This window comes from Pleurodeles waltl, chromosome 10, assembly GCF_031143425.1.
Source record: "Pleurodeles waltl isolate 20211129_DDA chromosome 10, aPleWal1.hap1.20221129, whole genome shotgun sequence".
Classification (NCBI taxonomy): Eukaryota; Metazoa; Chordata; class Amphibia; order Caudata; family Salamandridae; genus Pleurodeles; species Pleurodeles waltl.
In genome coordinates, this window is record NC_090449.1 from 250,694,691 (window position 1) to 250,719,122 (window position 24,432).

At 44.6% G+C, this 24,432-nt stretch overlaps 1 protein-coding gene across 1 annotated transcript in view; it reads left to right on the forward strand.

Annotated features, from left to right (window-relative positions):
• Window positions 1–24,432, forward strand: part of DNAAF8 (dynein axonemal assembly factor 8) — an 882,921-nt gene that overhangs the window by 501,410 nt on the left and 357,079 nt on the right. The window contains exons 16-17 of the mRNA XM_069210337.1: window positions 5,005–5,099; window positions 14,744–14,898. Of these exons, the coding sequence (XP_069066438.1) occupies window positions 5,005–5,099; window positions 14,744–14,898 (250 nt within the window). The remainder of the gene's footprint in view (window positions 1–5,004; window positions 5,100–14,743; window positions 14,899–24,432) is intronic.

The following is a 24,432-nucleotide window of genomic DNA, read 5'->3' on the forward strand; positions in this document are numbered from 1 at the left end:
GTAGACTGCGGCGAGTCTTTCTTTTGTTTCACGTATTCAGGACGTCGGTCTGGACGGCCCCCTCTCTCGTTACGTCTATCCGGTGCATCCTGAAAGGAACGAGAGGGACGTGAATCAGTATATCTGTCCGGAGTTTTAATGTTCTCCCTATTTCCGAGATTGTATCTCCTTTCGGAGATCTCCTGGTGTGGAGAATCGGCTCTCTTATTTCTTCTATCTTTGAAGTCTTTTTGTTTGTCCCAGTGCTTCTTAGGGCCCTCTTGTGCCTGCTTTGTACCCTCCTTATGGGTGGTATTTTGTAACTCCAATTTCTTTGGCTTGGCTCCCAAACTATCCCGCCCTATACTAGCATAGGTGTCGGAAATAATTTTCGGCAGCTGTCTCTCTTGTTCCAGGTGTGGAGTTTCCCGGAGACGCTGGCGTATTGCCAGTGCTACCGCTTCCCCTTTAATATTACTGAATATTATTGAGGAAACCACGTTAAAGTTACGTATTAATTTCATCCCCAAATCCAAGGCTGGTGCAGCCCCGTGCTCATTCTGTATTTGTTTTAACACTTCCGGTAAGTTGGCAAGTATCGGGGTACCATGTGTGGTAGTGTTTATAGCAGCGAAGCCTGTACCCCATGTGGTGCAGTCATCCACCGAGGGAACCATCCCTAGCACATAGTGAGCAGTTTGTTTTTACTGTGGTCCTGTATGGGGAAACACAGCTTCCAGCTGATTATTTTTCTGGGCAATCCAGAACGTTTTTTTTCCTGTTCTGTGGGTACTTTACCCATGATAGTATGAACTGTTTGTGGATTAATCCCATTAGCCAATTGGTAACCACCAGGTACTGGCGGTGCTGGACGCAATGGTGTTCAATGTTCGCATTATGAACTGACCTTATCGTCTATATAATGTCACTAATTCATTATATAAATCTCGCAGATCTGCTATCGACATATTCTGTATGCCTGGGTGAGGTGTGTATGTGGCAAACATAGGCCACGTTGGTCCGTCATTACTTAAGGGACCTAGCCTCACTCTGTGTAGTACATGTGGTAGGACGCCTTCAGATCAGTTCTGGTGCTCTTGGTATGTGAGCGATATTTCATGATACTGGTATACTCTGTACCATTGAGGTACGTTCGCAATTTCATATGTGTGGAATGTATGTGTTCTTTGGTCCACCTCAGGAAAGGTGACCCAACAGTAAAATGTTTCTGTTTGGTATGCTTCATTAGCCTCTATTATAAGAGTAACATCCCCGCCCTCATCTGTAAGGCCATGCGTTAATAAATATTGAGTTAGAGCTTGTCTAGCATTTTCAGGAATGTCAATGGCATCTGCCATTTTGTTTAGCAAACGGAACACCAAAAATGGGGAGAATAAGTCCTTTTATAAGTTCGAGCTCGAACAACCTGCAGCTTAATCAGGTGTCACCTTTTCAGCTGAGGAGGAATTTCCCAAAGACCACGGACGTCTCCATATAATGGTACTTAGGATCCCTGTTGTCTGTGAGACAGTGATAGTCGGGGTATCCGTAAATTAGTTCCTAAGCACCATTGTTGGTGGCGCCATGTCATAGTTTGGACTCTAACTCTAGGCAAAACAGCTGGTTAAAGGATGACAGTACTTTTGCTTGTAGGCGACTATGCCTATCCTACAACAAGTTGCAACTGTTGTCCCAACCTTACCGGCTCACTAGCAGCACCTCACCAGAAACACAATAGTAAAAGGTGATTTGTGGTTGCTTTTACGTATGGACTCGAGAATAAGACTTCTCAGGTATTATTTTGGTTAAACGGAGATGACCCCTTTCTCACAGATAAATCATGTCTCATACAAACACAGGAAATGACAAAGATGCAGTAAAGTTTCAATAGTTTTTATTTAACACAACTGCAGTTTGCGATATGTTGCATGGGCTGCAATGATCAGGATAATGAATAATGCAAGAAACAGAATTGTGAAGACGAGAGTCATTATCACAAAGACCCCCACCATCTTGCAATGCATGTGAAAGACATACGAGATGTAATATGCCCTAATACCCTAATGTGAGAGGCCTAACCTCCTACCTAAATGAGAGCTGGGTTTACTAAACCTAATCTGCCAATGCCATGTCCATGAGAGGAGCCCCCAACCATTTTTACCTTGGAATGAGGTCTCTATCTCAGACTCCGCAGGGACATGAAGACTAGGTCAGCGTTAAGACGACGTGCAGCATTGGTATCAGCGATGGTGGCGATGCCCTCTGGTCGGAATCCCTCTGATTATCTGTCTAAAGTGTGATGTATTTATACAGATCTACCAGGACCCCTGACGTAGGTGTGTTCCCAAACAATAGATAACAGACATGCTTGGGACGGCAATTATTATAAACAAATCCCTCGAAAGTACAGCGAGGGAAAATCCCTAGGTGTGAACACCTACTGTTTGTTTGTCTTTGTCACTTGATCTTGACGCCTTAGCGCGGTGGCACTGATAATGCAAAGCATAACAAGTGGCCTAACTATAAACAAGGCAGCCATCTTAGATGAATTAAATAATTAAATGGGCTAAGACAAAGCAAGCTAAGTAGGTTAAAAGTCACTAGGTGACGGAGGCACGAGTCTGCAAGCCAGAGGCTAAGCTGACTCCCGTTATCCCATTAAAACAAACTAGGATTCACTACAAGATATTCCACAAATAGATATTATAAAGATCAGTCGCTATCCCATTTCCAGATTTCTACACCATGCATTAACCTAGGGATTTTACTGTTACTGTTACTCCTTCTGCTTTATCAGTCTATGCCCTAGTGAAGATTTACAACTCTGTTATTTAGTCAGCTGAATATGAATGTATGCATGTGCTCGACACTGAGGATGTGGATCTGCATTTGCTAGCATTATGTGTACGAGCCAACATGCTGATTCCAATACAGCACAAACAACAGTCCATCTTCATTTTCCTTTTTTATAATGGGAGACAGTTTCCATAAGCTCTTCTGGGGTCATACTTTGGTTTGGGGAAGGTTTTGAGAACATTATACTGAAGAGAATATAGAAACTAATATAACCATATATTTTCCAGCTTTGATGTGTATACTTGTTACCATCCGCTGTCCAGACAGTTGCTCCATGTTGACCCAGGAGCAGGCTTTAAAGGCACAATATTAAAGGTACATGCAAGACTGATTAAGAGTTGATGACTCGATTGAGGATCCTTCTACTGTGACATAGGGAGATGCTTAGTTTTCTTTATTTGTATTTATATTATGCAGCAATGCAAGAGAACACTGCTTCTGGACACAGGACAAAAATAATACACCACAAGCCATGCATTCAAAATAAGAAAAAAGGCAAAATCAGCAAGAACAAATGTTCAAATAGATTAACACAAAACAGCACAAGTGTTTGCAAGAAAAAAATAAAAAAACGGGGACCGTAATCCCACTGTTAATAGTTGCCCATGAAAAAGTTGCAGCTGCAGATGCTGTATAGTCTTGATTTAAAGGTTGGAAAATCTGACAGCAGCCTAAGGTTTTTTGCAAGTAGCTTCCACAATATAGCTCCTGTTTTCTAAGTAATTTGCTTCCAGATTTCCTTAGGCGTCAGTTAGGGTTTTGCAGCTTTTGATCATGGTTGGGGCAGGGAAGTTGTACCGGTAGGTTGAATGCAGAAAGGTCTGAAAAGCACTTTGACACTTTATTGTTGACAACCTTTCAAAGGAAACAGAGAGATTCTGGGGGTGATTCTGACTATGGCGGACGGCGGAGGCCGTCCGCCATAGTACCGCCGCCAAATGACCGCACCGCGGTCAAAAGACCGCGGCGGCCATTCAGACATTTCCTCTGGGCCGGCGGGCGCTCTCCAAAAGAGCGCCCGCCGGCCCAGAGGAAATGCCCCTGCAACGAGGACGCCGGCTCAGAATTGAGCCGGCGTAGTTGCAGGGGAGCGACGGGTGCAGTTGCATCCGTCGTGTATTTCAGTGTCTGCAAGGCAGACACTGAAATACTTTGCGGGGCCCTCTTACGGGGGCCCCTGCCGTGCCCATGCCATTGGCATGGGCACGGCAGGGGCCCCCAGGGGCCCCGCGGCACCCCCTACCGCCATCCTGTTCATGGCGGCGGAGCGCGCTCCGCCGCCATGAAGGATTCCCCCGAGCAGCGGTAAGTCGGCGGGAGCCCGCCGACTTGCCGCTTCTGACCGCGGCTGAACCGCCGCGGTCAGAATGCTCGTGGGAGCACCGCCAGCCTGTTGGCGGTGCTCCCGTGGTCGGTGGCCCTGGCGGCCACCGGCCGCCAGGGTCAGAATGACCCCCTCTGTCTTTCATTTGATGGTCTGACAACCATCACACATACTTCCTTTTTCTTGAAATGTGGTCATTTTTCTGAATACAGTGACCGGGTTCCATTGTGAGAGCTGACATGTTTTGGTAATGGTGGAAGTGCTGCTGCTACTAATATTTGTGTATCATTCCACTTAAAGGTAACTTGTATATGAAACAACCCTAGTTTGAATTCTACTGACAGTGCTAATTACAACCAAACCCTGATTTCAGTTCCTCTGGTAATAGGAATTGCAACTGAACCATGATCTCAATTCTAAAACTTAACCAGTTCTACATGTAATTGTAATTACAGCTGAACCCTGGTTTCCCATTTACAGGTAATTGGAATTACAACTGAACAGTCAGTCGTCTCCACTCTGTTGGTATTTGGAACTACAACTGAATCCTGATCTCAGTGCTGCTAGTAATTTCAGCAGTTAATTGTAATTATTTGTGAACCTTGGTTTCAATTGTAGTTGTAATTACCCATAGGTAATTGTAATTTATTTTATCAGGGATGAGGCCAACACTTCATTTTTTTTCAAGCAAGGCTTCATTGAGCGGGAAATGTAATACCACTTCATCTTGCTTGCTGCTATGGTTGTGTGAGCTTTGTGCACAGATTAAGTCTGGTCTCATGTTCACACAATTAAAAGTAGAAACTGCATGCTGTATGTAACACAAATCAATTTCTTATCTCTAGCTCTCGTTGTCAATCTAATCCTGATGCCGGAGAGGGCTACCTAAAAGGTGTGACCATGTCCAGACCCTCAGCAACTCTCATATCTACCACAAAAGGTAACTAAAGTGAGACTGTAAATCTCATTGTATGTTACAGAGTTTTATTATCTTAAATTCTTGGAGTACTTGTTTCTATTTAGTGAACTTGAGATATCAGCCCTTTTTTCACGAACATATTATTGTTGGACAGTTTGGGCAGGGGTACTAAAAGTCCTCCTTATTAGAAAAGATGCCTCGAGTATGAAGGTACACATTATGTGATCGTGTAGTCATCCGTTTCAGATGGACCAGTGATTGAATGAGTTTGAAGTTTCCTTTCTGATTAAAACTTTTCTATACAATCTCTGCACCGAGGCCAAAGTATGCACAGATGTAAATCCTTATTCCCTTGGTTACTTATTATGTAGGGTCCCTGCAAGGCCATAGATCAGATACACATTGTGAATTGACTCCCCACATTCGTCAAACCTAAAAGTTGCTTCTTAAAGAAAGGCAAAAGAAAATGATCATAAAATATGATTCCCAACAACGGTCTTAAGGTTCCTTTCTTTCCACATTCTTCAACGCAGTTCCAGAGCTTTGCTCCCAGCTTTGTCAGTTTTCCAATGGCTCTAAAGTAAGTATGTGGGGGAATATGTCCCCCCTGAAAACTGTAAAATTCAATGTGAACCACAACTGCAAGAAACCGATATCTGTCAGAGCTCCACTTGTTGTATGCCTATGGTGCTTGGGGGTCGAATCACAAAATAGAAGTCCTGCTCCAGGTCAAGGGGTCTTTCTCTCCCAAAGTTATGTTCTTGCATGAAGTCTTCCGGTAAGACAAAAGCCGAAAATGTGCCTTATGCACCACCTTTCAAAGCAGTCGTCATGGCTTGATACTTTCCCTGATACAAATTTGAATTCACCACTTGGACCACCATTGGAAGAGAGTGCATCATGTGCATATGCAGTGAGAGTCTGACAAGCATCTCATCTTATCTTATACTTATCTGAAGAAACTATAAATCGTGCTGTTAAGCAACTTTAGGCCATGAGTTCTAGTTTCATAACATAAGTGTAACTATATATATATATATATATATATATATATATATATATATATATATATATATATATATATTACGTACTGGTGCCTGAAAAAACACACTCCACAGGCTTGTGATAAATGATATGAAAAGTTTTAATGGCAACGCATTTCGATCTCCTCGAGATCTTCTTCACAGCCAATGAAAATAAAGTGCACTATCACCCCTAAAAAGACATGACATACAATAAACCTAGAAAAAAGACTATCAAATTTCCATCATTCAGAAAGAATATGCGTAATATAACTACACGGACAATTCATCAATTTGTAATTGTGTCCCAGATGGTAAATCAAACTTATATTTATAACAACCAATGCCAAAAAAATAATAATATGTGTGTGTGTGTGTATATATATATATATATTAATATATTAGATATGAAGCACCCATGTGTCATAAATACTTAAAAAACATATTATCATTAATAAATACATGTTATACATCAGCCAAAGGCCAAATGATATGCCATAATATTCCATATATGATCAAATATAAAAAACTTGATCAAATCTTCAAAACATCTCCTAACAATACCAAAAGTATATATATATATATATATATATATATATATATATATATATATATATATATATATGCACACACCTCCTGGCCAAGTAGCCATACGATGTTGCAAAGTTTTCTTATAGTATATATTCATAACACCTAATTAATCTTTTCAAATCATCTATCACCATCTCTTACAACTACTACTTCTTATGTCCTACTTTCAAAATCCAATTTTATTTTTTATTTTTATTTTTATGCATCCTGTTTTATATACCATATTCTTTCATATCTGAACACTTCATTGCAAAGGACAACAACATTATTATATTACACCTATACTATTTAGTGCAATAAAATATATACATAAATATTTGAAATAAGAAAAGCGCTGAAACAAAATTTGTCAAATCTCCATAATTTCCTTAATTGCCTCTAATCCTGATCTGCCATGTATACTTTTCGAAAATAAAGAGCCACCAAATCCATGATTAGTCATGTTAGACTTGTAAACCTAGTTACCAATGTGTACCGAAAGCTCCTCATAAAAATTCAAGCTCATCTGGGCCTTACTATTAAGACGCACAATATACTCCGACTCCAATATCCTGAGTTTTCTCTCTATTTCCTCCTCTAACTGATACCTCCACCCTATTAATGCCAAATTAAAGGAGGAAACAGAGAGAGAATTTTATGTCTTTTTAAGGTAGATAGTGCACTTTATTTTCATTGGCTGTGAAGAAGATCTCGAGGAGATCGAAACGCATTGCCATTAAAACTTTTCATATCATTTATCGCAAGCCTGTGGAGTGCGTTTTTTCAGGCACCAGGACGGAGGTACTTGATTCCTTTTTCTCATATATATATTGTCACAAAAAGCTGTGGTTCGCAGGCCTCCTCATAATCGCTGGTGATTCATGAAGCACTACCGTTAGCGCTTTCAATATGACTTGACTGTCCGATGACTGCTTCTTGGCTAGTGCTTTGCAGATCTTATTACAAAGGACTACACACCTTGAAAGAGTCCTCTTTTGTACAGCATTCCTTCTCTTCATTTCAAAGCACCCCCTAATAAAGCTGATAAGGCTCACAGTAGATACAACCAGGGCCTATGTAGCAGTAGATATTTATATAAATAAATATATCACACAAACATCCCCAATCAGAGAAAGAGACAGCACTCGAGGACAGAAAAATAGCAACATGTTTATTTCATCAGGTTTCTCCAGAGAGGATGCATATCAGCTGTTCAACAGCATTTGTCACGTGATGAGCATCATTTTGTAAAGAATATATATACTCTCCATTCAAATGAACGTAAACAAAATGCTATAAATATTTCGTTAGCAGCACTGATTAAACTATTACTTGACTGTACCAAAATGAATTTGCATGCTCAGGATAATACAATTAATGCCAACTCTTTCAGGCATAAACAAAATATTAGCTGTCAAACTAATTAATTTACACAACCAAACACCGGTAAAATAAACTCAATTCCTGCCTGTCTGACCTTGATAGCAAATTAGTTATAAAAGGTGCACTAATTTCCAGCTTGCATGCCCAAAGCCATAAAGGTCTGCGTGACCCGAACACAGATTGGAATGTTAGAGAAGTGGAGGCGGCTATGACAGGGGTAGAGGTTCAGCGCTGAGAGCCATGGACTCTGTTGGAGGGGGCTTTTCTCTCTGCAGGCTAGCCTCCGTGCTTTGGGATTATCACCTATATCGCTACTGTATCAACAAAGGAACACAGGGGAGCAAACTTGAGGGTATTTGGTTGTTGTACTTGGACTTAATTGGTTGCTGTATTTGAAGGAATCATGTGGGTATGCTTTTAATTATTTCTGCATTGAAAGGCCGCACAGACTGCTGAGAACAGCTGCTTTGTTTGTTGAATTAAGACCATGACATTTTAATTTAAGTGATTTCTGTGATACAAGAGGCTCTCAGTGCAGCCAAGGATTATAATGAACTTTTTTTGCCCTTCAGGGCTGGAATTTTTACGTCGAGTGTAAGCGTACGACGTCTTGTACACTTTAATATACTTCTTGTCAGCTTAACACGATTTAATTTGTTTGTTTCAGTGTCGGTGGAGTCTGGGTGCGGCTGCTGGCTAGACCGAGATCTTCCTCGGTGCCTGCTCCAGTGCCAACCCCAAGACACCACCGACACTGCTAGGTGTCGACATCCCCCTAGTTATTCCTGACTCCAACATGGAGCCAGGTGAGCATTGTCCAACGCTGCGTCAGTGCTGACCGAGGACATTCTTTCGAGAGCAGAGCCAGTGCCTTAATTGGTGAATGGGCCTAGTGAGGGAAACATTTGTGAGGGGTCTTTGGACCCTTATTGAAGTGAACCAGCTGAGGAGGAGAACTGGTATGAGGAACTAGTTGTGGTAAGTGGGTTGGACACTTCACCTGACATTGGCCTGGTTTCACTTTCTACTGTGGTTATGGAGGAGGGAGCCTTGTGTGCAATTGTGATGCACAGGGCAGCTGAGTTCCTGGACCTTAACATACCCTCAGTGGCAGTCAAAACTAAAGTCTTGATGGAGGGGCTTCAGCCTGGAGTCACCCCCCTCAGGACTTTTACTCCCATTTTTGAAGCCCTTACGGACGTCCTACTTGGAAAAAGCCGGTACAGAGACTCCTATGAATAGTAGGATTACCTGCCGCCACTGCCCCAGACCTGGGGATCTCAGTTTCCTTACCTAGCACAATGTCCAGAGAGCTTGGTGGTCCAAGCTTCCTCATCCCGCATCCACCCTAGTGCATTCCCTACCACTCCACCAAATAAGGAATCCAAGAGGCTGGATACCTTCAGTGAGATAATGTCCTCTTCAGCCAGCCTGGCACTGCATCATTGAACATTGCATGCCTAATGGGCCATCATTCCCATACACTATGGGATCTGTTTGCGCAACTGCTGCCTGTAGCTTTGGAGGAGCTTCAAGAACAGCAGTACTACAGCCAGTTGCTTTGGGCTTGTCTGTGGCCCCTCGTTAACCCCAATCTGCCTTTCAGCAGTTTTGTGGCCACGGAAGAGGTCTTCAACCGCATTCCTACCCTCCCAGCCACCACTGCCAGGAGGCTTCCCAGCTTATTCATGGCCGAGGGTCGGATCTGCTCTAGACTCAGGAGACTGGATGGTAGCATTGGGCTTGCTAGATTCATATTTCCACAACTCTGTCTTGCCGGCCCACAGATGCTATCTGCCGTTCACGCAGGGTCAGGAGCACTTTCAATTAGCTGTGCTACCCTTGGGCCCTTACCAGTGCCGCTTCTGTATTTACCAAGGTGATGTAGTGGTTGCAGCTGATCTGCGGAGGTCGGAGATTTGAGTCTTACCTTCCCTCGATGACTGGCTGTTGAAGGTGGACTCACCTCAGGCAGTAGTCACCCACCTTCAGACTGAGGCGAACCTCCTGCCCTCACTGGGGTTTACTATCAACTGGCCGAAGTCATACCTGATATGCTTTCAGATGCTCCATTTCATTGGGTCTGATCTGGACACTGCAGTTTACTATCTATCCTCCTGTGTCACGAGTCCAAGTTTTTCAGGTTGTGATGTTTATGTTTCAGCCATTATACTGGATTTCAGTGAGACTGACTCTGAGGCTGTTTGGTCTCATGGCCTCCTGCATTCTGCTGGAGACTCTTGACCTGCTGACATATGCATGCTCTGCAGTAGGACTTGTAGGCCCAGTGAGCACGACATCAGGGGAATCTAATCAACATGGTCCAGATCTAGGAGGGAACTGCAAAAGAACTGCAGTTGTGGCTAACGATCTGCGATTGGGTCAGTGGCAGACCTCTTTCCCTCGCCCAACCATATCTAACAGTGGTGACAGATGCATCACTTTTGGGCTGGAGTGGCCATCTGGGAGAGTTGCTGATCAGAGGACTCTGGTCTCTTGCGGAGTCTGAGCGCTACATCAAACTCTTAGAGCTACAGGCAATACTCTTGGCATTAAAAGCCTTTCTTCCTTCGATCAAGGGAAGACTGGTGCAGATGTTCATGGACAACACCAACGCCATGTAGTATTACAATAAGCAGGGCATGTGGGGTTGTGGACCCTTTGTCAAGAAGCCCTGCATCTCTGGACATGGCTGCAACTTCAGGGTGATAGCCTGGTGGTTCAACACCAGGTGGGCTCTCTGAACGCCAGAGCAGACTAACTCACCCAACGATGCCCAGTAGATCACTAATGGTGTCTCCATCCGGAGGTGGAGCTAGATCTCTTTTCAGCAGTGGTGAGACCCTTGGTTAGATCAGCACGTCACCTCCGAGAACACGCAATGTCAGCAGCTCTGTTGCTGGAGTTTTCAAGGTGGCTTTTGTTTGGAGATGCTTTTTGCTTGAGGGAGCACCAGCCTACTGTAACCCTTTCCACCAATACCACTCCTGCCCAGAGTTCTCAAGAAAATCAGGAACTACTGACCCAAGTTGTTCTTGTGGCTCTGGATTGGGCACGGTCAATAAGGTATCCCAAGATGTTGAACATAACCATTGTTCCTCCAGTCAGGCTGCCTCTTCAGGAGAATCTTCTGTCACAGTAACAGGGCACGGTTCTGCACCCGAACCTTCGGACCCGCCACCTGCATGCATTAAGATTGAGTGGTGACCATTGATTCCTTTCATCCTTCCTCCCGAAGTCAGTGATGTTATTCGTCAGCCAGACACCTCCACCAAGTTGGTATAAGCCTGCTGTTGGGATAATTTTGTGTCCTGGTGACCTTCCCACAGCGTTGCCCCTCTTTCTGCGCCTTTATTCGAGGTCCTCTTGTTTGATTTATCTTTGGCCCAGCAGTGCTCTTCTCTGGTCACAAAAAAACGTTCTCTCTCTGCCATCTCTGAATTTTTGCAGCTTCCGGACCAACCTTCTCTTTTTAATGTCACCTGTAGTGACTAGGTTCCCTAAAGGCCTGCAGCATATGCTTCCCCCTATGCCATTCATGATACCTCAGTGGAACCTCAAACTGGTCCTCGCCTTTCTTCAGTGTGCACCATTAGAACCTCTACACCGTTGTCCTCTTAGGCTTTTGACAATAAAAGTTGCCTTCTTAGTGGCCATACCATCAGCCAGGGGGTCAGCAGATTGCAGGCACTCTCCATGCACCCTCCTTATATCACTGTCTTCCTGGACCAGTTGGTTCTGAAGGTAGTCACTCTCTTCCATGTAGGCCAGAGCATTACCCCTCTACCTTCTTTGCTTCATCTCATCCCTTCAAAGAGGAGAGACTCCACCGTCTCAATCCAGAAAGAGGGTTGGCATTCTGCCTTGACCGCTCAAAAGAGTTCTGAGTGGATGATCAACTCTTCATGGGCTATGTTGGAGCCAAAAAAGGAAGACTGTCAGAAGCAGACCTTCTTGCTATGGCTTGTCCTGTGCATTAAGATCTGCTAAGCACTGGCCAAAAAACAGCCCCTAGAGGGCTTGCGAGGTCACACTACCAGAGCCAAGGCTGTGACCACTGCTTTAGCACATGCTGTTCTTCTCCTGGACATCTGTCAGGTACCGATGCAGGCACCACTGTAAACATTCACCAAACATTACTGCCTGAACAGTAAGGTCAGTTTGCCCCGTTCGGTCCTGCAGGACTTTTTAGTGTAATTGGGTTGCAGACCCAGCTCCGGGGAGATATTGCTTGAGTATCTATTCAAAGGTAAGGAATCTGCGGCTAAAAGTCTCTATCGGATGAGCAAGTTACATACCTTCGGAAACGCCTCATCTGCAGACTCATCAAGCTGCAGATTCCTTACCGACTCTCCCATCTTTCCTGCTCTGTGAACCGGTTCAGCTGTAAGGGACACTTTTTCAAGACCTTAGTCTTTTCCACGCCAGAGGTCAGTTGTTATTGTGGCTCCACGCTCCTGGTGTGGAAAGTCACAAAAGTACCTGACCTCACTGCGCTGAAGTGGCGCCAATATAGGTACTGTGCACATTACTTCCGGCATAGCCGAATGATGCCTTCTCCCAGTGCACAGAGGTGCTGCTTGAAAATCCCATGGGTACAGTCTGGCACCCTGGGATTTTCATTGGTAAGAAATCTGCAGCTAGATAGTCTCTACCAGATAAGACGTTACTGAAGGTATGTAACTTGTTCTTTAGGGGATGAGTTCAGGTACGTCTGGTCTCAGGGCCTGTTATTAGTGTTTCTGCCAATGCCGCTTCTGTTGAACGTTCTTCAGAATATGTGAGAAGACTTGCCACAGTTGATACTAATTACCACAGATTTGGCGATGTGGAAGATATGATATGCCATTCATTTGGCGCTTAGCAGGCGACCGCCTCTTCCTCTCCTTGCAAGACAGACCTGCTCTTGCAGCAGGATTGTCATTTTGTCTACTCCTAACACTGCAGCCGAGCTCATGTGATTAAGTGGTTCATTCTTGAGGAGGTCACATATATCACCGTGGTAGCCAGGAAGCCTGCTATGCAGGTCGCGAAAAATAGGTTAATCAGTGACGTGAATAGAAACACAGGAGCTCCTTTAAATATCCCATCCTGAAAACGGAGCTACTAATTTATTTATTTATTTGTCCCCTCTCAAAAATAGATGGCCAGATTATTTTAGGGTTTGAAAATTAAACTACCCAGAGACTTTTTTAGACCCCACTCATGCTTGGGCTTTCACAACCTCTTGCAGGATTTCTGGCCCTGGACACATTTCATTTACACACACGTGGGCGTGTCCAAAGACACATACTCTTTCTTTAGTCTTTCTCCCTCATTCTGCCCCTCTCATTCATAATATTCTCCTGTGCTTTTATTTGCTTAGTTGTATTATTATTTGCTCATATTCCCATTTAGTATTATAAGCAGTAGTTACTTGACTGAGTTTCTCACTAGGCAGTGGGAGTTTACATGCTCTGTATATCCGTAAAAATAAATCTAGTGCGGTATACCCAGAGTGACGTGAGATTAGCAAGTGGCTGTTTTCTATTCCGCTCTCGTGGTCATTTACTATACCGTTGGATACACATCTGCTGATCTATATGCACCATATGATGTCATCTTTTACGCCACAGAAGCTGTCGCTCAGAGCGCCTGTTTGTAGTAAACAGTAATATCTTGCATCAAAAGAGACATGATTTTTTAGCCCAAATAATCCTACATCAACTAATTTAACATTCGATTGTAGACGGAACCCGTAATAACGTTAAAACATAGTTTTTAAAGGTTATTTTCATTGGAACGTTCACACAAAAATATTCTTTTTTAAAAAGACACAAAGCAATCAAAATCATCATGCGAAAGTTAAGCCCTCAATTATACATCTGCATTGATTTAAATACCTCTCGCCCACACGACCCATATTAACTCAATCTACCACAAAGATTCTGGAGTAAATGAAGTGGTTTTCTTGAGAGTACAAAACTAATCCCATTTACCGACATAACAACTAACCCCTGGATTAGGTTCCGGAGCAGCGCGCAGCCCCGTGTGAATCACGTCGAAACCTAGTTTTTAAGGGGGGGGGGGGGGGGGAGGGGGTTAAGCGCCACGTGTTGCATTTACAATAATATACATTACACAGTGCTTGAAATGGAAGAATAGAAGTGGGGGCACTCTGTGTCAGAGTACCTGCCTGATTCTGAGAAGTGCCGGTACTCTGTAATGAAAAGTATTTGCGTCATGCAGCTCTTACCAGCCCTGAAGAGGCGTTGAAGCGCTTTACACCGGGCAGCACGCTGTTCCAACTCAAGGTTAGTGGCTAGTCCAGTATTATTGTTAATTGTTTGTTTTGGGGATTAGTCGTATGCGCTCACGCAACTGATTCCATGCACTCCTTCCGATTTCTTTGTGGTAGATCCAAGGATTTAATTCTCCAGACTGAAATCATTGAGCTGTAAAGTGCTGTGTGCATCGATTATTAGAGCTGTCGCAGGCGGATTTCTTAGGTTTGATCTGATTTTCTCGTTGCTTTCAGTTGAACGTTCTATGGGAAAGGGCAAACGCTTCCTCGCGTTGACATTGCAAAGAAAACCCTTTCTTTTGGAAAGATAAAGAGTTCACTGTTACCCCTTGGCGCAAGCTAGCAATCTCTAGTTTTCTTTGATGATGGAGTTTCTTAACTATTTTCGGCTTCACTCTGTTTTCCAGGAGACATCTTTCTGGCAGTGTCACCTGCCGTACCCCCCTCGGCCTACGGTGACGTTATTTCCACGTGCACTCGACGAGGATTCGCCTTGCAGGGCGTCCGGAGAATGCGGATGTCTTCTAAACGAGCCAGTATGCTCAGTATGTCTGCTGCCCAGGTAGGAGAGAAAACAAACAAGCATTAGCAAAGCCAGCAGGTCTGGCCTTGACAAGTAGTGCGTTGGGTGTTTTTCCCGACTTATGACAAGCATCTGCCACAAAATTAAACAAGGAAAACCATAAAATATGCCGTTACCTAAAGGTGACCACCTTATGCTTGAAATCAAAATTTTAAATGTAAAAAAACATTAATCTATGCGACCGTTTCACTAGTGATTTTTTAAAAGACCAAGGGCCAGATGTAGGAAACTGTTTGCGACTCGCAAACGGCAAAATTTGCCGTTTGCGAGTCGCAAAATGCAGTTTCCTATGCAGAAATGCATTTTGCGAGTCGGAACCGACTCGCAAAATGCATTTCCGACTCGCAAATAGGAAGGGGTGTTCCCTTCCTATTTGCGACTCGCAGTGGGATGCAATACCATTTGCGACCGCGTACGCGGTCGCAAATGGCATCGCAGTTACCATCCACTTCAAGTGGATGGTAACCCACTCGCAAATTGGAAGGGGTCCCCATGGGACCCCTTCCAGTTTGTGACTGGACCCAAAAATATTTTTTCAGGGCAGGTAGTGGTCCAAGGTTTTTTTTTAAGTGCAGCTCGTTTTCCTGTAAGGAAAACAGGCTACACTTAAAAAATAAAAAAAAAACTGCTTTATTGAAAGCAGTCACGAACCCGGAGGTCTGCTGACGACAGCAGGCCTCTATGTTTGCCAGTGCCTATACTCGCTATGGGGCCGCAATTTGCGACCCACCTCATGAATATTCATGAGGTGGGTCATTGCGACCCCATAGCGAGTCGCAGTCGGTGTCTGAGACACCGTACTGCATTCCAAATTGCGAGTTGCAATTTGCGAGTCGCTGGGACTCGCAAATTGCAAGTCGCAATTTGGAAGTTTGCTACATCTGGCCCCCAATCTTCCAGCTACAATATGCATTTTAGCGTTATTTATGAAGGAGACAGGGACAAACCAGAACCTGACCAAGCACTCAAATCGCATGCAGCATACTGTTACAATGTTGTTTATACACTTAGGGCCAGATGTAGCAAAACTCCAAATTGCGAGTTGCAATTTGCGAGTCCCAGCGACTCGCAAATTGCAACTCACAATTTGGAATGCAGAAAGGTGTCTCAGACACCTTCTGCGAGTCGCTATGGGGTCGAAAAGACCCACCTCATTAATATTAATGAGGTGGGTCGCAATTTGCGCCCCCATAGTGAGTCAGGGCACTCACGGGGATGGCGGCCTGCTGGAGACAGCAGACCACCATGTCCGTGACTGCTTTTAAATAAAGCAGTCTTTTTTTTTCAAAGTGTAGCCCGTTTTCCTTAAAGGAAAACGAGCCGCACTTTGAAAAAAACACGAAACCTTTAGTTTCGCTATTTTTCAGGGCAGGTAGTTGTCCCTTGGACCACTGCCTGCTCTGAAAAATATATTTTTTTTCCAGACACAAAGGGGAAGGGGTCCCATGGGGAACCCGTTCCCGTTTGCGCCTGGGTTACCATCCACCTCAAGTGGATGGTAACTGCGCTTTCATTTCCGACCGCAATCGCGGTCGCAAATGAAAATGCATAGCATTGCGATTCGCAAATAAGAAGGGAACACCCCTTCCTATTTGCGAGTCGGAAATGCATTTTGCGAGTCGGATCCGACTCGCAAAATGCATTTCTACATAGCAGAGAGGCTTTTGCGACTCGCAAACGGCGATTTTCTCCGTTTGCAACTCGCAAAACCCTTGCTACATCTGGCCCTTAATACCAAATGTTATAAAGGTGTGCAGGCAAAATGCATAGCTGGTATTTGAAGTTAATATGAAAAATAAATTGAATAAAAAGCACACTTTGAAAGAGTTTTGCAACTGAAAAGAAAGAGAGGAACTGTTTTAGGCAGATGTGAACAATGTGCACAGGCTTTATGAAGTCACTGAAAGTGAAGAGTGCCGTTGGGTAAAGTAGAATGATCCATTGCCCATGTTGTGCTGGGCAGAAGCAGGATGCGAATGACTGTTTAAGAGATGGATCAGTGGATGAAACCCACTAACCAAAATCCCTTCTGTTTATGCATATTATATATACTTTTAGGGAAAGACAGTAATCTGGTGAGACAGCCAAAGCTTTCTCAAAGACCATACCTAAAAAACAGGAAAGGGTGTTCTAATTCGTATCTAAGCAAATCTATGAAAATGTGACCCTATTATAATAAGAATTCTAGAAGATAAAAAGTCTCCCTCTACGCAAACAGCATACTGCTATACATTACGAACTCTTCACAACTCTCCCGGCTATCTTTCAGACAGTCAAGACGTATGGTAGCTATTCGGGCTACAAAATTAATTGGGATACATCGATGCTGTGCCAACCATATGGAATTTCAGACTTGCCTACACTTCCCCACATGTTGGTGATAGCTAGAAGGGGATCTATCTACCTAGGAATATACATCACTCCAAGTAGGGAAACTGGCCTTGGGAGGGTGATCCAGCAGTTCCGGCAGGATGTGGAGAGGTGGAGGGGACTGTCTCTGATGATTTTAGGGTGTGCTGCTATCTTTAAGACAGTTACGCTCCCTAGGCTTATACACGTCCTTCAGCACACATAGCACACAATCCTGGAAGAATTGTTCTTTACCATAGATTGGAAGTTGTGGTCTCTGTTGTGGAACAGAGGCCATCCCAGGATAGCGATGCAAACACCACAGCATAACCCATTTAACAGGTGGGACAGCTCTCCTGGACATTAGGGCATATTACTGGGCCACACACCTAATAGTAATCAGTTACAGGGTATATAGTCCCCGCAAACAGCCGACATACCACATAGAGTGGGTGCAGGTAGGACACAGTCACACACGCACTTACTCCAGTATTGGAACTTCCATAGATTCATATGCTTGAATCATTCCCCGTCGTCGAGCTGGGAGTCCCCGGGACCTTAAAAAAGACAATATCCCAAAGACATAACATCTATAACAAAACAATTCTCTTCATTTTAATAACCCATCCAAGTCTTTATGTAGGAAAGGACCAAACTTGAGACTTAGCCAATCAGAGAGTACCACCCTCTAGAACCCTCCTGAGAGAAGCTCCAGCACCTCAGATTTTCTACCGTACGTCATGCTAGGGAGTCTCCTCTGAGCTCTGCTCAGTTTGTTTCTGTGAGAGAAGATTTCAATATATCTGAAGTCTTTTTGCTTGTAGGGTGTCTCTGATTTACACCCATACTTTCTAGAACCTGTTATACCAGAAGGATGTCGGACAGGGAGAGGAAAAGTCTTTTTAGAGCCTGCAGCACTTGTGGAAAGAAAAGGCTCCATCCAGAAGACCCTCATACAGAGTGTATATATTGCCTCTGCCCTGAACACTCTGCTGCTGATTGTAAGGTATGTCATACTTTTTCATCAAAGACTTTGAAAGATAGAGAGGGGAGGCTGTTGATTTGGCTTCAAAAGCTTAAAACAAGAAAGAACCCTGTCTCAGACTCAAACAGTGAGGAGTCTTTATGGTCTTCTAGAAAATCACAAAAGAGGCATAGTTCACCTCAATCTGAAAAGGGTTCCAGACAGCCCTCAAAAACGTTTAAATAGACCTCACAGGGGGCTGGTGAAGGCCATAGTCTTTCATCTTCAACTCAGGAAAAAAGATCCTCCTCAAAATCCAGCCATCGGCCTTCAACATCGAAGGAGTTGCCAAAATCCTCCTCAGGGCCTTCTACACCCCCTCCAAAGGTGATGACGACGTTTAGAAAGCCTACTTCAGCCTCTGAAGATAGACTGTCGACGATGATTCCACCATCGACGAGGTTGTGGACGTACACATCGGTAACCTGTCTGGCGATGGTAACTTCTTCCTTGTCCACGACATCCACGACGACGGTGACAGAATCTAGACCGTCGACGCTAAAGATCAAAACGTCGTCGACAATGGTTCCGACGACGACTCCGTCAACCACACCGTCGACGGTGAGGATCCCTTCGTCTACTCTGTCATCAACACCGTAGACGGGAGCACTTGGATTGCCAGAGACGACTCCGTCGACGACCTTGTCGACAGTACCGTTGTCGACACCGTCGACGAAGAAAAAGAATGTGCAGTCTGCGGCTGGAAAAGGGAATATCACTCTAGAAGAAAATTCAGATGATGATGGGCTGTTCGGGGCAGCCCATAGCCTTTTGCAGCTTCATGTGAAGTGCCAAGAAGATGATGACGAGTATTATCAGCAGTATTATTCTCCTCAGCATCAGCAGACTTATATTCCAGAGGAGATGGTGTGTGTTCTGAGTTCTCTTATATCTGACCTACAGTCGATGTTGTCAGATTACAAGAGGAGATTTCCGTCAGTTCCGCAGCCAGACATACAGATGGCACCTCCTCATTCCATGCCTGCTACTCCAGTGCCACAACCTAGAGCATCCCCTAGATCGACCAGAAGTACCCAGTAGAGGTCCTTCATACAGGTGACAGACTCTTCAGATGAAGAGAGAGAAGAAGGGGAATTGCAGGACAACTCGGATTGGGACAATTATATATTGCCGACGCCCTCTTCTCCGTCACCTACCCCTGTAGATTCTCCCCCTGGAGATATTGGGGGTTTCCATAATTTACTTGAAAGGGCGGCAAAGAGTTTTAGGATACCCATGCCATCTGAACAGATGGATTGCTTTTTATACGACTTCAAGGAACCGTATCAAAAGAGTGTTCACTCTATACTTATAGTTGAATACATCTGGGAGGAAGGTCTCAAAGTAATGAGAAATCCAGCTACGGTAATTGCAGTCTTGCCCAGGTGGACAAAAAGTTAACGGCTCCAGAGGACGCACCAGCGTGCCTTGCTAGTCACCCAAAACCAGACTCCGTTATCACCCAGGCAACGCAGAGGCGTTCTAAAAATCCATCAACGCCACTTTCAGCCCCTCCGGACAAAGAGGATAGAAGACTCAACAACATTGGGAAGCGTTTCTCTTCCATGTTGGGCCTCATAGTGAGGGCAGAAAATTCGCTGGCAATCATGGGGAGATACGACAGACAGCTGTGGGCTGATATTGCCTCGTATCTGAATCACTTCTTGGAAGACTCTAAGGCGGGAAAAAAAGAAGATCCTTTTGGAGGGTGAACGCACCTCGGCTGAGGTGATTGACTGCGCTATGGATATAGCAACAACAGCTTTACGGCAATTAGCTGGCGGTGCAGTGCTGCGGCGTCAGGGTTTGTTAAGAGCAACATCCTTCCGCCCAGAGGTTCAGAACAAGGTGTTGGACCTCCCTTTTGATGGGGAAGCATTGTTCGGCAAGCATGTGGATAAAGCCTTGCAGGCTATAAAAACAGATACAGACACGCAAGGTCCTTAGGGACACTCCAATTTAAGAAAGTTCCCTTTCGTGCTTCCAGAGGTCGGGGAGTCTTGACATATCGAGGGGGTTACCAGAGTTTTCGTTACCCCTCCTATACTACGCAGCAGTTTCGGCCTCAGTATACCCAAAGGCAACCACCTCAGGCGTCATATTCCATACCCCCTCCTCAGGGAAGACCACGCAAGGGTAAAGAGGCATCCAGACGTCAATGACAACTTTCAGGCTCTGGCTACAGCCTTGCCACAGAGCAGGAAGATAGCAGGACGGATATCACACTTTCACAAGAAGTGGGAGCAAATTACATCAGACCAGTGGGTCTTGAACATTGTTCGATTTGGCCATACTTTAGAGTTTGTTCAACGCCCACCTTCTTGTCCTCCTCATACCTTCATGCAGAAGCATCTAAAACAACACCAGCTGGAGGTTGTGACCATGCTCAGAAAGGGGGCAATAGATAGAGTTCCTTCTTTGGAGAAAAGCAAGGGTTTTTACTTCCGCTTCTTCCTGGTACGCAAGAACTGGGAATCTTGGTGTCCCATTCTAGATCTCAGGGGCCTAAACAAGTACCTCAAATGCCAAACCTTTTGCATGGTCACATTGCAAGATATTCTTCTTCGCATGAATCATGGAGATTACATGACGTCTCTGGACCTGCAGGACGCATGCTTTCATATTCCAATTTCACTTGCCCACAGGAAGTATCTCCGCTTCGTGGTAGCCGGCAGCCATTTCCAATTCAAAGCCCTTCCATTCTGCTTGAAGTCCGCCCCCAGGATCTTTACAAAGTGCCTAGCTCCGGTGGCGGCTTTTCTAAGAAAGAAGAAAATAAAAAAAATTCCCTACTTAGCTGATTGGCTCATCAAAGCGCGGTCGTCTCAAGCATCCCACGACTCCACAACAGCTTGCATAGCATTATTCGACGAGCTGGGTCTAACTCTGAATTACAACAAGTCAAACATCTTACCTACAAGGGTAACAATCTTCCTAGGAGCAGAAATCAACACCAAAAAAGTCTCTTTCTGTACGCACTTACAAATCGCTTCTGGGGATGATGTCTTCTTGCATACAGTTAGTCCCCTTTTGTCGCCTAAGAATGTGTCCCCTGCAGGAGGAATTAGATCTCCATTGGATACAGAGAGACAACTCATTTGACAATCTCATCATTGTCACTCCTCGGATGGTCCAGGCTTTACACTGGTGGAAAAGTCAGCGGAACCTAGCAGTAGGTCTTCCTTTCCTGCCACCTAGACCTCCATTGGTCATCACCAAGGACACTTCCCTAGAGGGGTGGGGAGCGCATATTCAGGATCTTCAAATCAATGGGAAGTGGAGCAATTCCTTCCAAAAGTATCATATCAACTTTCTAGAGTTGAGAGCGATCTTCTTGGCCCTGCAAGCTTTCCTTCCGAGGCTAGAGCACACAACAGTTCTCATAAAGACCGACAATACTGCAGGGATGTATTATTTAAACAAACAAGGGGGAACAAAATCTCTCCTCCTGTCTCAGGAATCTCAGGCGATTTGGGACTGGGCCATTCGCAATGGCATCAGTCTACGAGCAGAACATTTACCAGGAAAGCCTGACGAGACGGCAGACACTCTCAGCAGACTAACGTCCTCCTGTCACGAATGGGAATTGAATCAGGGCGTGCTCGACAAGGTCTTCAGAAGGTGGGGAAACCCAAACTGGATCTGTTTGCAACTCCGCAGAACACCAAATGTCGCTATTACGCAAGTTGGGTTCACCTTCCGGGCTCTTGCGGGAATGCATTTTCGATGGCATGGTGTGGAATATTTGCCTACGCTTTTCAACCCATTCCTCTGATATCAAGGGTGCTTGCGAAGATCAACCAGGAACATTTCAGACTCATCCTGATAGCTCTGTTTTGGCCCGCCCAGCATTGGTTTTCGGAGCTCCTCCTGTTCTCGGAGGCGGACCAAATTCCGCTGGAAGTGTCACCACAGCTCCTGACGAGGAACGAGTGCCAGATTTTGCACCCAGATCACTCAATATATCGGCTTGGCTCCTGAACACAATGAGTTCGCCCATTCAGACATTCTCCCTGAGTGTCGGGATATTTTGGCAAAGGCCAGGGCTGAGAGCACCAACAAATCGTACTCATTGAAATGGAAGAGATTTTGTTTGTGGTGTCAGAAAGAGTGCATTGATCCGCTATTAGCACTGCCTGAGCTGATACTACCCTATCTCCTCCATCTGGCATCTACAGGCTTGGCACATGTATTCATTAGGGTGCACTTGGCGGCGATATCTCGCTACAGGCGTTCGCCTACGGCTCCATCTCTGTGGTCATCTAGATTGATTAAGTAGTTTCTCAAAGGGCTCTTTCAAGTTATTCCGCCAGTAAGGCCTCCTCCACCGTCCTGGCAACTCAACACAGTTCTTTCTCAACATATGAAACATCCATTTGAACCGATACAAAGAGCAGATCTGAAGCATTTATCGTGGAAGGTGGCTCTGCTTCTAGCTCTTACTTCTTCGAGACGGGTCAGTGAGATCCAGGCATTCACTATTCAGGAGCCTTTCCTCTGATTTAAACAAGATAAGGTCATACTTCATACAAACCCCAAGTTTGTGCCAAAGGTGCCATCAGACTTTCATATTAACCAACCGGTGGTTCTAAAATCTTTCTTTCCAAACACAACGTCTCCAGTGGAGAGAGCTCTCCATTCGTTAGACATCAAAAGGAACCTCAAATTTTACTTGGAAAGAACCAAGAGTTTTAGAACGTCTACTCAATTGTTTGTGGCGTATAGTGCCCCTAGGAAAGGACAGGCCCTCTTTAAGAGAAGTATAGCCAGATGGATAGCAGCGGCTATAAACTATTGCCACCAAGCAGCTGGAAAGCCTTTACAATCCTCAGTAAGGGCGCATTCTACGAGAACTGTCTCAACCTCAATGGCACTGTTTTCAGGTGTACCCCTGCAGGACATTTGCAGAGCAGCCACCTGGAAGAAGATTCACACCTTTACTAGGCACTATTGTCTAGATGCCATTCCTAAAGGAGATGCAGCGGTGGGTCAGGTTGTCCTGCGACATCTGTTCCAGTAATGGTGAGCTCACATTGCCTCCCTCCATCCTTTTTCTTCTTCGCACATTTCATGGTTTTAAGTTTGCTTTGTTCTCTTTGCATGTATTCCTTTGCCATAATATTTAAGTATCTGCAAAATTTAGAATGTTGTATATACGGAGCATAATGTTTTTTCATGCTATTAAGTATAGTTCGACAATCTTTGAATGAAGGGTTGGAATGTACAATTAATGCAATGTGCTCTTAATACTGCTTTTTAGTCTGATTCAAGCATGTGAATCTATGAAAGTTCCAATACTGGAGTAAGAAAATAAGTTACTTACCTGTAACTGTAGTTCTCCACTATTGGAATCTTTCATAGATTCACATGTGACCCACCCACCTCCCGGGGGAAGCTCACCTTTGCATGTCATATGTTTAACTCTCGATTAGTGCACTAGTGCTAAGAAAATCTGAGGTGCTGGAGCTTCTCTCAGGAGGGTTCTAGAGGGTGGTACTCTCTGATTGGCTAAGGCTCACGTTTGGTCCTTTTTTACATAAAGACTTGGATGGGTTATTAAAATGAAGAGAATTTGTTATAGATGTTATGTCTTTGTGACATTGTCTTTTTTAAGGTACCGGGGACTCTCATCTCGACGACGGGGAATGATTCAAGCATGTGAATCTATGAAAGATTCCAATACAGGAGAACTATAGTTACAGGTAAGTAACTTAGGGCCAGATGTAGCAATGGTTTAGCGAGTGGCTAAAGCCTCATTGCTATGTAGAAATGCATTTTGCGAGTCGGAACCGACTCGCAAAATGCATTTTCGACTCGCTAATAGGAAGGGGTGTTCCCTTCCTATTAGCGACTTGCAATGCTATGTATATTCATTTGAGACCACGATTGCGGTCGCAAATTAAAGTGCAGTTACCATCCACTTGAAGTGGATGGTAACCCAGGCGCAAACGGGAAGGGGTCCCCAAGGGACCCCTTCCCCTTTGTGTCTGGAACAAAAAATATTTTTTCAGGGCAGGCAGTGGTCCAATGGACCACTACCTGCTCTGAAAAATACCGAAACTAAAGGTTTAGTTTTTTTTTCAAAGTGCAGCTCGTTTTCCTTTAAGGAAAACGGGTTGCACTTTGAAAAAAAAAAACTG